The 17,095-nt window shown below is 29.9% G+C and overlaps 1 protein-coding gene across 5 annotated transcripts in view; it reads left to right on the forward strand.

Moving 5' to 3' along the window:
* The first annotated feature begins 3,042 nt into the window (after positions 1-3,042).
* Positions 3,043-17,095, forward strand: part of LOC143229146 (serine/arginine-rich splicing factor 4-like) — a 30,365-nt gene continuing 16,312 nt past the window's right edge. For 2 of the 5 annotated variants that reach the window (XM_076461032.1, XM_076461057.1), the window contains exons 1-4: positions 3,043-3,181; positions 8,457-8,586; positions 12,544-12,614; positions 14,539-14,643. In XM_076461032.1, the coding sequence (XP_076317147.1) occupies positions 8,464-8,586; positions 12,544-12,614; positions 14,539-14,643 (299 nt within the window). In that variant the 5' untranslated portion in view covers positions 3,043-3,181; positions 8,457-8,463. Of the gene's footprint in view, positions 3,182-8,456; positions 8,587-12,543; positions 12,615-14,416; positions 14,507-14,538; positions 14,644-17,095 lie in introns of all 5 variants that reach the window. The other 3 variants (XM_076461048.1, XM_076461067.1, XM_076461038.1) reach the window with 2 other exon arrangements.

Here is a 17,095-nt window from a genome sequence, read left to right on the forward strand (position 1 = left end):
GTAAAGTAGTGAATAGAAAGGCCTGTACATTATTCCTTAGCAAGTCAGCAGTAACAATGCAAAGTAATTTAACTCAAAAATTTTCAAAGATACTGTTTAAAAGGAAGTGTCCCGATTTTCAAGGTGATTCAAGCAGTTCAACATTTGGGCAGTGCAATGTTTAATGTTGAGTTATTTAGGCAAGAATAATTTGATGACTGGGAAACAGTCATGCCTGAAGTTTACAGAACGTTCAAACCAGTAAATTACCGAATCATATATCTAACTGATTTTGTAGTTTGTAAATCTGGGCCTTATGTAAACTTAGTGGAAGATCTTTATTTGCTATACGTGAAAGCAGTACTAAATTATAAGAATGGTGTGACTGAGAAGACCACAGATGTCATGATACATAAACTACGTAACACTACATGAATATTAGGGATGTCTTATTTCTCATTTAAATCATTTCTGTGGCAATAAGTTGATGGGAAGAGGAAGCAAATAGTTGTACCTGCAATGGCTCGGTCTGTGGTTGAACATATTTGGGGAATGCTAATAATTCATAAAAATAGCGAACTGACTCTTCAAAGATAAAATCGATTCACGCTATGGGTATTTTATTGCAACATTAATGGGTAGAAAAGCTTCTCACAGTCTGTTAATGTAGCTACACCATTACTACAGTAGGAAAATATATCCACATGGTGTTTTGAAAAAGAGAGATGAAATACATGTATTTGCTTCATTTGTGGACTGGTGAACACGGGATATATTGGTCATATTTTGTTGTGCAACAAGAAATACAGTAGTTTTTTTACTACCCAACTGCCAGCCAACAGCAGGATTTACGATAAGTGGTAATTAACATAGCTTCAGCTACATTAAACTAGTAGATCTCAGGTTGGACTTTGTCGCAAAGGATTAGCAGCAAATTCGTTTCATGAAGTGTCTTGGTATGTATATTTTAAAAAACATAAGAACGATATTTAGTTTCTTATTAACACAAGAACCTTCAGGATTCTGACTAAATTCATGGTGCACCAGACACTCTGACTATAGCCAACACTCAAGGCATATAATATTATTTTTTTTTTTGTCTAATGAAGATATAACTGCAAGTCTGTAAAAAACAAATCGATTTCAGGCAGCGTCAACTCAGAAACACTTAATTGTATTGGTGCATCTAGAATTAAAAGTTTCTACTCCCTCAAATGCACAAGTGGTGTTTTACATGTGTATGAAAACTCAGTTTTATGTATTACCACTGACTTCTAAAGTCATGGGACTCGTATATAAAAGAATAGTGGTTTCTATTCAGAAATTAACCTGTACTTAGGAATTAAACAGTTATCTTTCTAAGTGCAACATCCATTCCACTTACGATTTGTAATCAGGGCCGGATTAATACCTTTATAGTCTCTAAGCACTGAAAGGCTTATAGTACCCCATATATGCAATTTAAGATAAAAAAAAATTAAACCAAAAATAAATTTTTATCTTTCGAAATGAAACAAAACTTAGACGTATGCTTAATTTAAAATAGCTTCTTTCAAGATCTTCTGAATGGAAAATTCTGGATAATTTCATCGACGCCGAGGAAAGTGTTTGTTTGTTTTTGAATTTCGCACAAAGCTACTCGAGGGCTATCTGTGTTAGCCGTCCCTAATTTAGCAGTGTAAGACTAGAGAGAAGGCAGCTAGTCATCACCATTCACCGCCAACTCTTGGGCTACTCTTTTACCAACGAATAGTGAGATTGACCGTAACATTATAACGCCCCCACGGCTGAAAGGGCAAGCATGTTTGGCGTGACGGGGATGCGAACCCACGACCCTCAGATTACGAGTCGCACGCCTTAACACGCTTGGACATGCCGAGCCCCGAGGAAAGTGAATCAAGTCTCTCCTGACAGATTGTTCTTCTCAATGCCGACCTGGTTTAGGTGAGAAAAAGTAATAAAAAGAGAAAAAACAAAACACGGAAGAATAATGTGCAAGGAAGTCAAAAACGTTTTGATTTTTCCCGTGATGACTATTCCATGCTTTCTTTAAAATATGAAATCATTTAAAAAAAAATGTCTCTCTTGTATGTGCCCCTGTATTGCTGGTGTCCTAAGCACGTGCTTAGTCTGCCTATTAGGTAATCCAGGACTGTTTGTGATTATGAGCATCCAGTTATCACGTCTAAAACTGGAATGATTATAAACAATGTTTCTGAAACTACTCATATAGCTGGTATTAGTTCAGCTTCATTGCTTAAAATAGCAAAATGCATAATAGTTACATCACTAAGATCACTGACTGAAGGTTGTGTAGACAGTATAAAAAATAACCAATGACCGTAACTGAGTAAACAGCTTGCAGAGTTCAGCAATGTATTTGTCAAACCAGATGGCCACACAAGCTCAACTATCATTAAGGCTTCCTTGAAGCATCACAAATGTTGAATGATGGAAAAATAAAACCTTCAAACAGCCACACTAATGTCAGCTAAAGTAGATCCACATTTTGCATGAACTGAAGCAGGTGAACAGCTATTTCAGTCATTAAATTTGCACTTTAGTAATGTAAGGGAAAACAAACAACAATGTCCCTAAATGTTTATATTTTAGTGGAATTACAAATCTAGAATTGCGTATAAAAATAAAGGAGACAATAAAAATAACCTTAAACTTTTAATGTATGAGAGAAAATAATAACTGGATGAGAATAATGATTTCTTTGGTTGTTCTAAAGCACAAAACTACGCAATGGACTATTTGTGATCTGCCCACCACGAGTATTGAAATCTCGATTTTTAGCGTGTTATCGTGGTGGGGGAGGGTAAAAGACACGATTTCATGTTGATTAATGTAGACTAAGAAAAATAAACATTTATTTAGAAAGGCATTGATGTGGAAAAGATAACCAACATTTATTAACTCTTCCACTATTTTTTATGTACGCTATTGAACAAGTTCATAGTTTTCTAATCCTTTATCGAACAGTATTCGGTAATTTTCTTTCTTTCTTTTTTACGTATTAAATTAAACAGTCCCTTACTTTAATTTTCTTGGTGCAGATTCCGAAACATTAGGTTGACACGTCTTTCAATCAAGTTTGTAGACCCCGTAGTATTCGTTTTACGAACAAAGATTAGCTGCTGGTATATCGGTCGTTAGCTGTAAGGGAAATCATCGTTATAAATCAATATTTGATAAGGTAGTATGAAGTAATTAATATAATGTTTTAATTATTTTGAACATCTAGTTTACAAATATTAGTTTTTAAGATTATTCTTGTGTTTTTTATATATATATTTCTGAGTTTTGTTAAGTCGAGGTTACTTTAATTAAATCTGGTGAGTTTGCTAAGCTTGGAAGTTGAAATTTGGATCTCTTGAATATTTTATTATTAAATAAAATAAAATATTGTGATTGATCTACTTTTCATTTGTGTTCGGTAGATCAGCTTGAATAATATTACTAAGTTTATCTTAAGTTTTAAAACTGACATACTAGTTTAAGTCGAACACTTTTTAGGTTTGGCATTACGTTAGGCTTAACGCTTAAGAGTACTGTTCTTGAGCTTATGAATATAAGTATTTGTTTTACTTTAGTTTAATTTGCTAAAGTAAATTATCTGCCTATCATTGATTCATAAGTAGGTCTGAAAGCTTATAATTCTAAAATCCGTGTTTGGATACTCACGGTATTTAGTTTTTGGTAGTTTCTGTACAGATACTTTGAGTCAGCATATTGTGAACTTTGTGTCAATTTAAAAATTACAATATAAACGCAAAATGTGAAAAATAACTTTTTTAATAATTAACCCAAGTGTTAATTTAATGAGAATTTAAGTTGAGAGTTAAAATTAATGTTCCTGATATTATTTCATAGCTGTGATATATTTATTCATTCTTGCATTGTAGTAATGGTAGTTTACTATTTTAAAGTTTTTATTAAGTAAATTATGTGTATTGGAAGATACAGGGTAACATCTTTTATTTAAGGGGCTGAAGTTAAATAATTGCTGTATGTATACTAAATAGCATATAGTTATGAAAATTTTGAGTGTTTCATTATTAGTCTGTATGCAAAGTGACTTCATATTATGGTTTTAAAAAATGCTATTCTTTATTCCGAAAATTTTGATATTATTTGCATAATCACTAAAACACCCTAAATACATTTCAAACATTTGTTTTCAATAAGATTGTGTTTTTTGTACTCTGTGGGGTCTATCAATTGAACAATCCTGTAAACATGAAATAAATATAAATTATGCTTCCAGGCTTATTGACATAATTTCATAAAATAGTACAGTAAAATTTTGAATGCAAATCAACAAATGAGATGACATGGCTTTTGACCTGTAACTTGTTGCAAAATTTGGGAGTGTTGATGTGTAGGTCAAATGCAATATTACAAGTTTTGTTTGTGGGAACTTTGGGAAAAGTGACAACCTTAAGGCTTTTATTTAGCTGGTCTTGTGTGTTTCTGAAATTTAACTTTTCATTTGTAACAAAAGTGTTCAGTTATTTTTCATGTATTTAGTTTTGTTTTTATAGTTTTAATGTTTCTCTTTTTATATTAAAATTTCATTCTGTCATTTGAAAGGGTAATTTTCAGTTTTGTTTTGATTTACTAAGTTAATGGTCTTTAGGAAATTTCCACAAAAATCACTTAAAATTTTTAAAATATCCTAAATGTTATCATAGTATGCTCTTTATATTTGTACAGTTGAGCCATTGAAAAGTCAAATAAGGTTAGTGAGTTGTTGCTTGGTTTTATTATTTGCTTTTGTTTGCACCAATGTGGCATTTTGCTTAGATCTTGAAGGGTTTCCAAGAAGTATGAATTTTTAAATTGTCATCTCTTCTATAAAATGATTTGTGATTTTCTAGCATCATTGTAACACAGCAGGTATCAACTTTAAAACAAAACAGTGAGTAATGAAAAATGGTAATGAATGTTTTTGTGTATATTCCTTACTGAAATATAAGTGATTATCTTCCATCAGTAGGTAATAATTAAACCAAGGTGAATTAGAATTGGCAATAGACAACACAGGATACCACTATGTTGCATGTTGCACTATTTGTAACAAAAGTCGCTTATTTGCAAAATGCGTGAAAGCACAGTTCTTAAAAGTTGTCATTCATACAATACTTTTCACATATGCAATCATAATGCAATTTAAACTATGAACAATATTTGTATTGGTCCAAATATTTGGCTAGGTACTATAACTCAGAATTTATTTCCACATGAGGCAAAACACCACTACTATCATTGATGGATTCTAAAATCACTTGGATAAAAATCTGAAATATTCTTCTAATTTGGTTTTGAATTTAAAATGTAACTTTCTTTTGAGGGTGTTTTGTTTGAATAAAGGTCAGTAAACATTAACTGTGCTTTCCAAATAAGTTTCCAGTATTGAAAGTATTTTAAGCCTAACCCCATAACTCCCATGTGAATAATTGTCTTAATATGAATAATTGTATTAATATCAGTTTCTTAGAATAATTTATTATTCTGACTTGTAAAATGGGAAACATGCTGACAAGGTAAAACTGATCTGAAATAAGATTTAAGTGCATCTGTGAGAGAAAATTTGCGAGTGTTGTAGTGTCATTGTTGGGATGTGATCAGGTTTTGGGAAAAAGAATGTTACACGGAAATATTTTTTTTATATAGTCTACCTTTTTATTATTATTTTTTTAAGACAAGCTTGTTTGCAATCTTAGGTTTGTTTCAAAATGAGAAATGAGAACTTAGGAAAATTACTTAGTGTTTGTTTTGAAGTGAATATCTAATGAGGCAGGTAAATTGTAGCTTTTATTTTTCAAGATGAGAAATTACACGTAAACAAGTTAGCATTTTATTTGCGTGAATATTGGCTTCTAATTAGAAAAAAATGGTTCTATTTTGACAACAGATTTTTCAATCAAATAGAAAATCAAAAAATGTTTGGGAAAAAACATCTGAAAACAAACAAATCCTAGTTCATTTCATATAAAGAAAATCTTAGAGCAATTGTCCACAGTTGAAACATTCTTTAAAATACATTTTGAATATTTATACAAGTTACAGAAAGTTTGATGGTAGACTTTGCTAGTGATAAAGTATTGTGCTATAATATATTATAACACATGCTATAATATGTGTTACTATACATGAAATATCCTAGAATATAATGATTAATTTTTGTAATGTAAAATAGAGCAATAAAAAATAATGTATTTCTATAAGTTTTTCTGCTGGTGAAACTTTGTTCTGGATTGATCATTATCAGCATAAAATAAGCTGAAGCCTTGTTTTTGTAGAATTCTAAAATAAAGAGCATGGGCATTTAAGAGTCTGATTCATTCCTTAAGATGAGGCCATAAAGCCCATGGGCAAAAGTATGCTGCTGTGAATGCATTCTACATAACAAAGCAAGTATCATTATTAAAGTAAAATAAAAGTAAAAATAGTATTTTGAGTGATAAAGAACTGGGCATCAGCTTTGTCACATTAAACTTTCCCAGCAATTCAAATGTCAGCATAAATAGTAAAATAACTGTTTTTTCAAATAGTCATTTCTCATTCTCAAAATATTGTATAACTGAACTGTAAAGCAGTGGTAAACTAGTGTGAAGCTAGGTATAGTTATAAAATTTCACTAATCAAAAATTGAAGTTTTTCATATAATACATTGTTTTGACAGAACATATTCTGGTTTTTAATCACATTTTGATTGAAACAAATGTTTTGTTTGTCAAACTAATAAACTGTAATCACTACACGTAAATAGCATGTTCAGAAAAGAAAGGGACCACTGATTTACACATCACTTGAATATATGAAAAGTGCAATACTAGTACAGATCTGAGTTTCTCCTTATGCAGTAGTCTACAAAATTTATATCTGAACCTTTAAAGTGAGCAGCTTTGACAATAGTTTCAATAAAAACAAGTTCTTGGTAGTTTTATTTTTATGTTAAAATCTTTATTATTCACATAAAGAAAAAAAATTCACAATTTTACAAAATGCAGCAGCTTTGGCTGAAGGCTATAGTTTTCAGATTTCTATTTATTCTTCCTTATTGCATAAACTTAAGTAATAAAATGATGCAAATCTAGATAGCAAAAATATAAGCTATAGGCTTAATTGCTGTGCATTAAATAGTGAAATATTGTTATTAAATACAGTCCATTAAACTTGTTAGGTCACTTGGTATATTGTGATGTACAGTTCATTTGTTTATTGTTAATGAATAAAGATGGTCCTTTGCAGGTGTAGACCAGGCACAGTAATTTCAGATGAATAACATTTCAAGTAGTCAAATGAGTAAACAATTGGCAATTATATAATTATTGATAAATTATTATGTTTAAAATCATAATGGGTATGTTATGCTCTCCCACAAAATGGGGCTGTGAAGAAAAAAATGAACAATGCATATGTGCATATAGAAATCACATTATGTTAGTGAAATCATAATACAATATGCTCAGTAACCAGTCTGTTTAATTATGTGGGGATTTGTTCCAACATTTATTGGACTAGTTATGCGAGATATGGGTTATCCATTTTCTGAACCTACTTCCATTAGCAAGATCTCAATATTATTTACTTTTTTTTTTATGGGACTAAGATGAAGTAAATACAAAATCATAATAATTAGTTATTACCATATTAAATGCCAGTAAGAAAATAATTGATTGCTTCAAAAAATTTTGTAATATCCCATATAAGAGATAAGCATTTTTCCTAAAAATAAGAAGCCACCTTTTACCATACTGCATAAACATGTACATTCCAATGATTCTTCAAGATTGGATCTGCTTTTGTGAAATACAGTATTTGTAATATATATATATATTATAGATTATTTTCACAATGAGACTTTGATAATTATATAATAATAATAAAGTAGTTGATTAAACTGAACAACCTTGAATTAACTAAATAATATAGTAGTGGTGATGTTTCAGTTAATTATTTTCATGATGGTGATCAGCTTGATTGTAACATTTTAAATGACACTGTATGGTGTCATCAATGCTTGTATATAATTGAGTTTGTTACCTGACACAATTAAATAATTTTGCTATTATCTGTAGGGATTCAAGTCCACCAAATAGAAACCTAAATAGATAGCATATTACATTACTAAATGGGGAAGCAAAATGGACTCAAAACTCTACAAATATTATATACACATCACTGTTGTAAGAACTTAATGGTATTTTTTGTTTTGTTGACCCAAGCTGTGCAAATGAGTTCTGAATAAATGGATCTGTAGTCTCAGGCTAAGGATATAAAGCTAAGGAATGCATTAGATCTCTGTGGTATAAATTCTCTTCAGTTTTGCCTTTAGAGTAAGAAACCTTTTTCACACATATACATAAATTTTACTGTTGCATGTCTACAATTAAGGATTATAAAATCTGTAAATTTGTGTGAGTTTAATATTTGTCATTGTCTTGCTTTGATTATTATTACAGGTTTAAAATGGGAACAAGAGTTTATATTGGTCGACTGAGTCATGACTGTCGTGAAAGAGACTTGGAAAGATTTTTTAAAGGTTATGGAAGAATAAGAGAAATTCTAATAAAAAATGGTTTTGGTTTTGTGGTAAGTGAATATTTATCTTCAGTAGTTTGTAATTGAATATTTATCTTCAGTAGTTTATAATAGGCCTTGTCTTTAGTATAACTTGGTTTTTCAATTTTTGGTGAAAGGTGGAGTTTTTAATTTATCTACTGCTACTATGTGATATGCCAACTTTATATTTTTATAAATAAGAAATAACTTATTTCACCAAATATGAAAGTCATTTAATATAAATGAAATATTACAATTTTTGAAATATGATTGAATTTTTTGTCAAAATTGTAATACAGTAACCATTAAATAATGCAACCAAGTTACTTTTGAGTGTATTCAAATGTTGTGTAATGGTTGATTGATAGTCAGTGGTTATGCATGTTCTAAGAATGTGTACATTAAGCCACTTTTAAAAAAATATGTACAATAAAATATCAATTAAAGTATTGAAATTAACATAAACAATCTTGTTTGTGTGTGTGTGTGTGTGTGTATATATATGTGTATAGTGTTAAAAATTTAGTTAAGATGGCAGTTATACAAACAAAGGTAAGACATTTAATGTGCCTAGTTGGTGTTGTGGGGGGAATACACATTTTGTTAGTCTTCACATCTGTTTGCCAGTTTCACATTAAAAAAAACATCATAATAATAATAAAATAATGAAAATTAAATAACAAAGTAATCAAAAGAAATATAAATTAGGAGAGCTTCATCTCTTATCTTCCATTGCCTCCAGATAGTTGTAGGAAGGTTACTGCTCTCCAAAGTAAATAATAGAGTTTAAAATTAATAAATTTACTTTATCACATATAAAGTTGAAGTACCATATTATTTCATTAATTAAAAAATAAGATTGAAGAATTACAAGAAAAATGTCAAGTTCATATTAATAAAGGTAACTATAATTTTGGCTTTGCCTGTAAAGTTCTATGCATTAATTATAAGAAACCAATAGTACACAAACATTTAAACTCATTAGCCAGTCTAAAGATACAGTAATTAATGATTTCATTAAAATTTATAAGAACTTAATTCTAAACCAAATTCTTTAATTTACTTTTTCTGTATGCTGTTCCTAAACTTCATAAATCTCCAATTAAATTTAGATTTGTTTTCAGTTCAGTTAGAATAGTTATTAAACATCTGGCCATTTTATTAAATAAATTATGTAATATTTGGTAAAATTTAAAATGTAAGTGTCAATAAACATTTTGGACGATAGAAAATAATCGACCTATTTTAGAATATATAAGAAATTGTGAATAAGTAAAGAGTATTCAAATGTTTGATTTTACCACATTGTACACCACATCTTGATTAAAAGATTTAGTTTCTGTTATGAATGTATTAATAGAACAGTTCTGTTGTCCTTTCATAGTTCTGAAAGAAAACATTTAGCTGCAAAAATGTAAAAGAAATATATAATTTTTGCTTTAATGATATATTTTTTTCAATAAGCAGGTATTTAATTTATACAAGTAATACAAGTTTCATTGGGATCTAACTGTTCTACTTGTATTGAAAATTACATAAACCTGACATATTTGCCTTAAATAATGCTATTAATTATTTATGTGGTAGAATCAGAAATTGAAATTTCTGATATAGAGGTAAATTATTTAGATCTAGGAATTAAAATAATTTATAATGATATCAATCTAATATTTTATAAAATATTTTTCCAACATATGTTTTGCCCTCTGTTAATAGTAATGTACCATACTCCTCTGTTGTGAATACAACTTACCAATTATTCAATTTTGTGAAATTTGTAATTACAATATTTTATTATAAGTGTTGAAATACCAAGTGCAGAAATAAATATTTAATGATTTAATAAAGAAACGAGATATAGTTAAAATATTCTGTGATGAATGTAATAAAGAAATAAAAAATGAAGGAAATGTTATTTGAACTTCTGATAAATACTTGTAGCTGTTAATATTAGCATTTAAACAATTTGGCACTATATGTGTGTGTGAACACCTCAGTGCAAGATAAAGGCTTGTTTGGTCTGACAATTTGTAGTTACAGTGGACTTGGTGGTTGGGAATTACACTAGTTAATTTACATAACTGTTTGGGGTTATCTGTACTAGTATAATTTATCTACTGTGCTACTAGTGTTTTTACTGCTGTAATGGGGCTAGAGTGCTAACTTTAGGGGTGTTTGTGTTGCTGTCAAGTGGTAGTACCTTATGTTTCTTTGGAGAGCAGTCACCTTCCTACAACTGTTTGCAGGCAGTGTAGGGTAATATAAGTGTGGGCTTGAATACCCACATTTTACTCTCCTAATTTCTGTTTATTATTTTATTGTTATTTAATTTTTATTATTAAGTTTTGTTATTTTTATGAATTTATTCATGCAAGACTGGCAAATATAGGTTAATACTAATAGACGGTGTATCCCCATTGCAACATGGGTCATACTTTCATAGTTAACTCCAGAATCTAAGATACATTTGATATCCCTCATTATAGCCTGTATTCTGGGATTGTGTTGATTTGTGTATTCTTTATTTTTGTTTGGGATTTTTTTTTTTGTTTTTGTTTTACTTGACTGTATATTTATGTGTACGGACATACAGAGTGCTGATTTTTAGTTCTTGACCTTTAAATTTTAAAATTATTATAGAAAATATTTTTGTGAAAGTTTTATGAATCTATGCATTACTACATTTGTCTTGACAGGTTTTCTTTGTGCAGGGTAGAATTTAATTTATCTCAATTAATTAAATGCAAATTTTAACAGAATGCTCAATATTGACAGTTAGGGCTAGAGTTCTTATTTGTTTTAGTTATTTCATCCGAAACTGTTGATGTAACTTGTATCAAAAGAAAATTTAAGATTCTGATGTTTTAGTTGTAATTATGTGGAGACAATTTGTTGGCATACGTTACAAGTGATTTTTCAAAATTTGATTTTGCACATTTTACACTGTTGATATGAGGAATGTATGGGCTGTAAAGGGCTGAAAGACAACCCACTTTCTAAGTTTCATATTAGCGTTTACAGGTAATTACTGTTTTATCAATTTCTGGATTAACATTATCTATTCATCAAGTGCATGTGTATCCTTTTGGGGGTCAGCAATAAATTTATGGAGTTGTAATGCTAAAACCAGCAGAGGATAAAGTGCAGATAGCACATTTTGTGGCTTTGCACTAAAAAGTACCAACAGCAATGGGGCAAAAAATGAGACATTTAATTTTTTATTTATCTGTGTGTGCATATTTCTGTTTTTTATTTGATTTGCATATGACATTTTGGAGAGTGACTTGGAGATACTAGTTCAGACCAATTTCCTTCATTAAAGATTTCATTTATTGTTTATATGTTTTAATGCACCACACTTTGTTTTTTAAAAAAAGTAATCAGCTTTGCAAATGTAAAATAAATAACATTATATGCAATTGACAGTTTTCTGCAATTTAGATTGAAAAGTGTCAGTCTAGTTATACCCAACATAAATTAATTTTGCCTACCAGATATAAACTGGACACACTGTATTGAAACTTATCACAAGTAGATGTTTGTTTCGTTAAAGTAAAATTTCTTGTTACAATTTTTTTTATTTCTCATAGATGAATAATGAACATAACTAATTCTTGCTGGTGTTATCTCCAGACATGTCCAGTGAGATTATTATGCTGAATTCTGATAAATATTTGCTATTTTCAAAATATTTATGATAACCTTATATTTGTATATGTTTAAAAATCAACAAACATTGTCGTGAGGAACACACATTCTACAAGTTTATATGATGCTGTGATGAATTTCTTTCGGGTCTTAAACATGGTGAAGAAGATATATCCCAACGTGTTCTGAGCATCACTAAACATTTAATGTATGAATTTGCTTGTATCAAATTAAAAATCTAGTTTCAAGGATATATTATTTTTGTTTGGAAATTTAGTTTAGAATATTCTGTCACAAGCATGTAACCTATACTTATATCAGGAATTTTATTTTGTACAGGAATTTGAAGACTATCGTGATGCTGATGATGCTGTGTATGAACTTAATGGAAAAGACCTTTTAGGAGAACGGTAAATATATTTTATCTCTTCATTTATTAATTTACATTTTTGCAGAACAACAATTTATTTTTAGCCCTTTTATTGCTACATTAATAATGTTATAAATAACGGACACCTTTCAAATATAAAGTGCACACCTCTCAGTTAATTTTGGAAATATCCCAACTCCTGACCACAAGAATACATCTTTACCAGCAAACTAACACCTTTGGCAAGTGTAAACAAAGAAGCACAAATTCCTGTACATTAAAGTATGTTTTGTTTTGTTTTCTGTTGGCTACAAACTTGACCAATAGGCAGTGTAAAAAATTACGTTTCTTAAAAGATGGTATAGTATGAGAGGGGTATGTGGGTTGAAAAGTGTAATGATATCTTGGTAAATCAAGAAAGATGTTAAGTTATAGATTACAATGTCTAAAACATGCTTCTTATTGGTTGCATGACCTAAGTCTTGTAAAGCAAGAGAAAAATCTGTAAATACAAAAAAAAATCATAGCATTACTGAGTCATGTGACTGAAATTGTAGATTGAAAATAGTTTTAAATATTTCCTGTTACTCTCCTCCAAATACAAGTAGATCAAATTACACATTAAGACTTTAGCTTGATTTCAAACTTAATTCAAATACGTTTATAAACATAGTGACATCAAAACACAGTGTATAATTCAGATATCAATATTTAAGTTTTAATTTTCATACTTTCAAAAGGAAATATTTAAACAAGTTCTCAGCTTCATTTCTGTGTATGAAATAACACTTGCTCTGAATTTCACATTTCACAACTTCTCTGTACCTCTTGTGAGCTTAAATACATATTAGATATTTTGAGATAAGGTAAATTTGTACCATGTTTTTTTTTACTTTAATGAGATGTATAGCATAAAATGAAACTTGATACACCCCTTGTAGCAACTGGTGTTTTTTATAAACTATTGGATTCTTTATAACCAATAGAAAGATTAAATTTTAATTTATTGCTTTCCTTTTGAGATTAGTTTGATTTTGTGATTGGTTTAGAATTAATCTGTATTAGTTTCTTAGTTTACTATCACTGCAATTGTTTCAGTCAGGTAAGGAAAATATCTTAATGCACATGTAAAACATGTATCTTAGTTTAAAAACCTGTTAAGTTATAATAACTTTAGGACATTGTTTTCTGTCGCATGATTTGTATTAGTTTTGTGTGTAAAGAATAATATATAATTGTCATTAACAATATGCATTAATTCTAGAAAGAGTAAAGGGTAATTTAGATTTTCTTATGTGGTTGTTACAAGGTCAGTCTAATATACTAAACTGGAAGGAAAACTGCCTAGAATGTTATGAATTTGAAAAGTGTAAAATGGAAAAAATATTTTTAATCTTTAGATGAAAATCACTGTGTACTAGAATAGTTAGTCTGTGTCAGACTCTGATTCCATAGATTTGCCAGATTTCTTCAGTATATAGTTAGAACATTAAGAGTTATAGTATTTGTAACTTCATGGTGAATAAAGTTCCATTAAAGTGACTAAGCCCCTGCTTATGACGAGTTAAAGCAAGAAGCTTAAAAAATTTAAATCACCAAGTTGCATTATAAACTACATTTTAATGCCAAGCTTATTCCTGTACATTGATAATAAAGTTTTTTAAATTAAAATTGGAATATAACCTATGGGAAAACATGTTTAGGTTTACATTTATAAAACTTAAATAATAAATGCTGAAGAATTGTGTATTGTTTTTAAAATTTGTGCTCTTAATATCTTTGCCGAAATTCCATCATGGTAAAAATAACCAATAGAAATGTAGTTAACTTTTGTTTTGTTAGTGTAATTGTGGAACTAGCCCGTGGTCCACTTCGTAGGAATACTTCGTATGGTGCATCAAGTTCTAGAAGACGTGGTAGTTGGATAGACAAGTAAGCTGTGCTCTATTCTATTGTTCTTTCAGGGTGTCAGTTGAAAAAGCCCGAGGTCAGCCTCGCGGAAGTGACCTCTGGACCTCCAGAAGTCGGAGCAGGAGGGCACCTCCGCGCTGGCAGACGGGACGAAACAAGTAAGATTTCATTATTTGTATTGCATATTATTCCTTAACTTGTAAAAAAAAAATATTTAGTAATAACATGCACTATTGGAAATAAGTTATGGAAACGGTGAATAACATGGATATAAAAGATAATGATTCTCCAATAATGTATTGAAATGAATTTCATCAGTGTACAGCTAAGTGTTGATAGTTTACATTGATTGTCGTCCAACCAATCACAGTGTGCATCCATTGTAATGCCTGTAAAAGTACAGGCAGTTGTACTGTTCTCAGGAGTAGTGTGGTGAATACAGCTGTGGTTTCTAAAACAGAAGTATTGCATGACTGGTGTGTAAAACTTAAGTTTTGACTGATAAATGCTACTCTGTGCAACATATTTCAGTAGGCTACATATGTAAACTGTAAAAAAAAGGTGGTGGTGTTGGAAGTGATTAAAGTGAATATTTTAGACTTCATTTTAACATTATAATGAATGAGCATGTTTACATAGATGTTTTCAGAATTTTTATGCCTATTTCAAAGCATAGGTTTATATTTGGTTAGAAATTATCACTCAGAATATAATTATCAGTTGTTTTTTTCTGTATTCATAATTTTATTACAAGGTTTTCTATAGATGTATCTGATTATAAAAAATATTTTCATGTTGAATATTATTTATCTGAAATTACAAAATTTTATTTTTCTACTGTTACATCCCAAAAATAACTGGAATAATATTCTACTGGTGCATTTTTTGGCACTGATTAAGAATCTGAAATCCGTTGTTCTGCATATAGTGTTTTTGCAGAGACATCTGACCCTGAAGTCTGGAATTTTCATCATTAAACGTGTAGGAATGTTCCCATCCTCCTTGCAACTAACCCAACATGACCTGGGGGTGAAAGCTGGCATGTTTTGTTGTGTAGGTTGAAGTCTTGAATCAAACCCTCACAAAATAACCTTTTTTATGATTTTTGATAAAAATTGTACAGAACTTGTCAAATGAAATGCTTTTTAAATGTTTCAAATACTCATTGAGATATTTCCCAGGTAAAAATCCATAAAACGAATACAATCTGAAAATAAGCAATCATATTTCAACCTGAGAAACTGCTAATAATTTTAAAGTTTATTTTTTAACATTACAGTGAAATTTCCCCAAAGTTGTGAATTCATACAAATAAACTATATAATCTTTAAAATGTTTGTGTGAAATTTCAAACTATTTCATCTATTTATTTTGAATTTTTGCAACGCAGTAAAATAAATCATACACCACATGTGTTGGTTTAACAAACATTGGCATTTGAGAGTTATTAGAAATGGAAATGTTGGTTCTAGAACAGTAAGATACGCATCAGCGAAATAAATCTCATTTGTTGTGTAGCTGTTTGAAAACTTAATGGAGAGAAAGCCAAACCACAAGTCTGAAATGGACATGAAACATGAAACAATAAGATTAAATCTTAAGGATCTGTTATATACAGATAAATTCATGTTCTCTACAAACAATCAACTATAGTTTGCTCAGTCATATAGAAAGTTTATGACAGAATGAACATATAAAGTGAAGCAAGAGCATCATCTTTGCAAACGAAGTGGAGATGTACACAAAAATTGATGGCACTCATACTGATGACAGGTACATGTTGGTTTCATCATGTTGTTGGGCAGGAATTTGTTACCCAAGTGACAGTAATACTACTCGTGTAGTAGATACATTGAAATTGATACCTCTGTTAAAGTAATCAGTGGAACACATATAACCATGGTTTGATCTTCACAGTTCTGATATAAATATTAACTATTTAGGGCAGGGGTTCCCAACCGGTGGGTCGCTGAGCCTGAGGGGTCGCAAAGCCTTGGCAGGGGAGTCGCATAGCCTTGTTAGAAGTAGCTTGGGATAACATTAATTTTATTTCATTAATTACATTTTCATGTCGCAAGTGCCAAAAGGTTGGGAACCCCTGATTTAGGGGCTCGTGTAAATTGAGAAGGTCAAATGGCTGATTTGAGGTTATGTAATGAAGGGTGTTTGGAACTGTTTCACAATGGTACATTAAAACAAACTTCTGTTTTGTTTAAAGCAAATGTGAAACAATTTGTCTTTTGTATTATATATAAAAGTTAATTGTATTAATAATAAATTAACACTTTCCTTATAACTACTTGTTTGTGACTCTTGTACATTTCCATAAGTATTTCCAATGATGCATGTCCTTGTAAAAACTAGCTTTTAGTTAATTATCTATACATATAATTTTCAGGTTTTTCCTGATTATAGCAGTGTAGCTATGATAACTAATTAGTAGTAATATTTTAAAAGAATATAGAGTTAACAAGCTTAAAACTTGTATTATTTTTATTGTGTATCATAACATTACCTCACTTCTTTCTTAGTATTTGATGTATGATAACTGTAAAAACATGTTCCCTTAACAAAATCTTGAATGTTGGATCTCTACAAGTTCTTGATAAT

Source organism: Tachypleus tridentatus, chromosome 1 (genome assembly GCF_004210375.1).
Source record: "Tachypleus tridentatus isolate NWPU-2018 chromosome 1, ASM421037v1, whole genome shotgun sequence".
NCBI classification, from domain to species: Eukaryota; Metazoa; Arthropoda; class Merostomata; order Xiphosura; family Limulidae; genus Tachypleus; species Tachypleus tridentatus.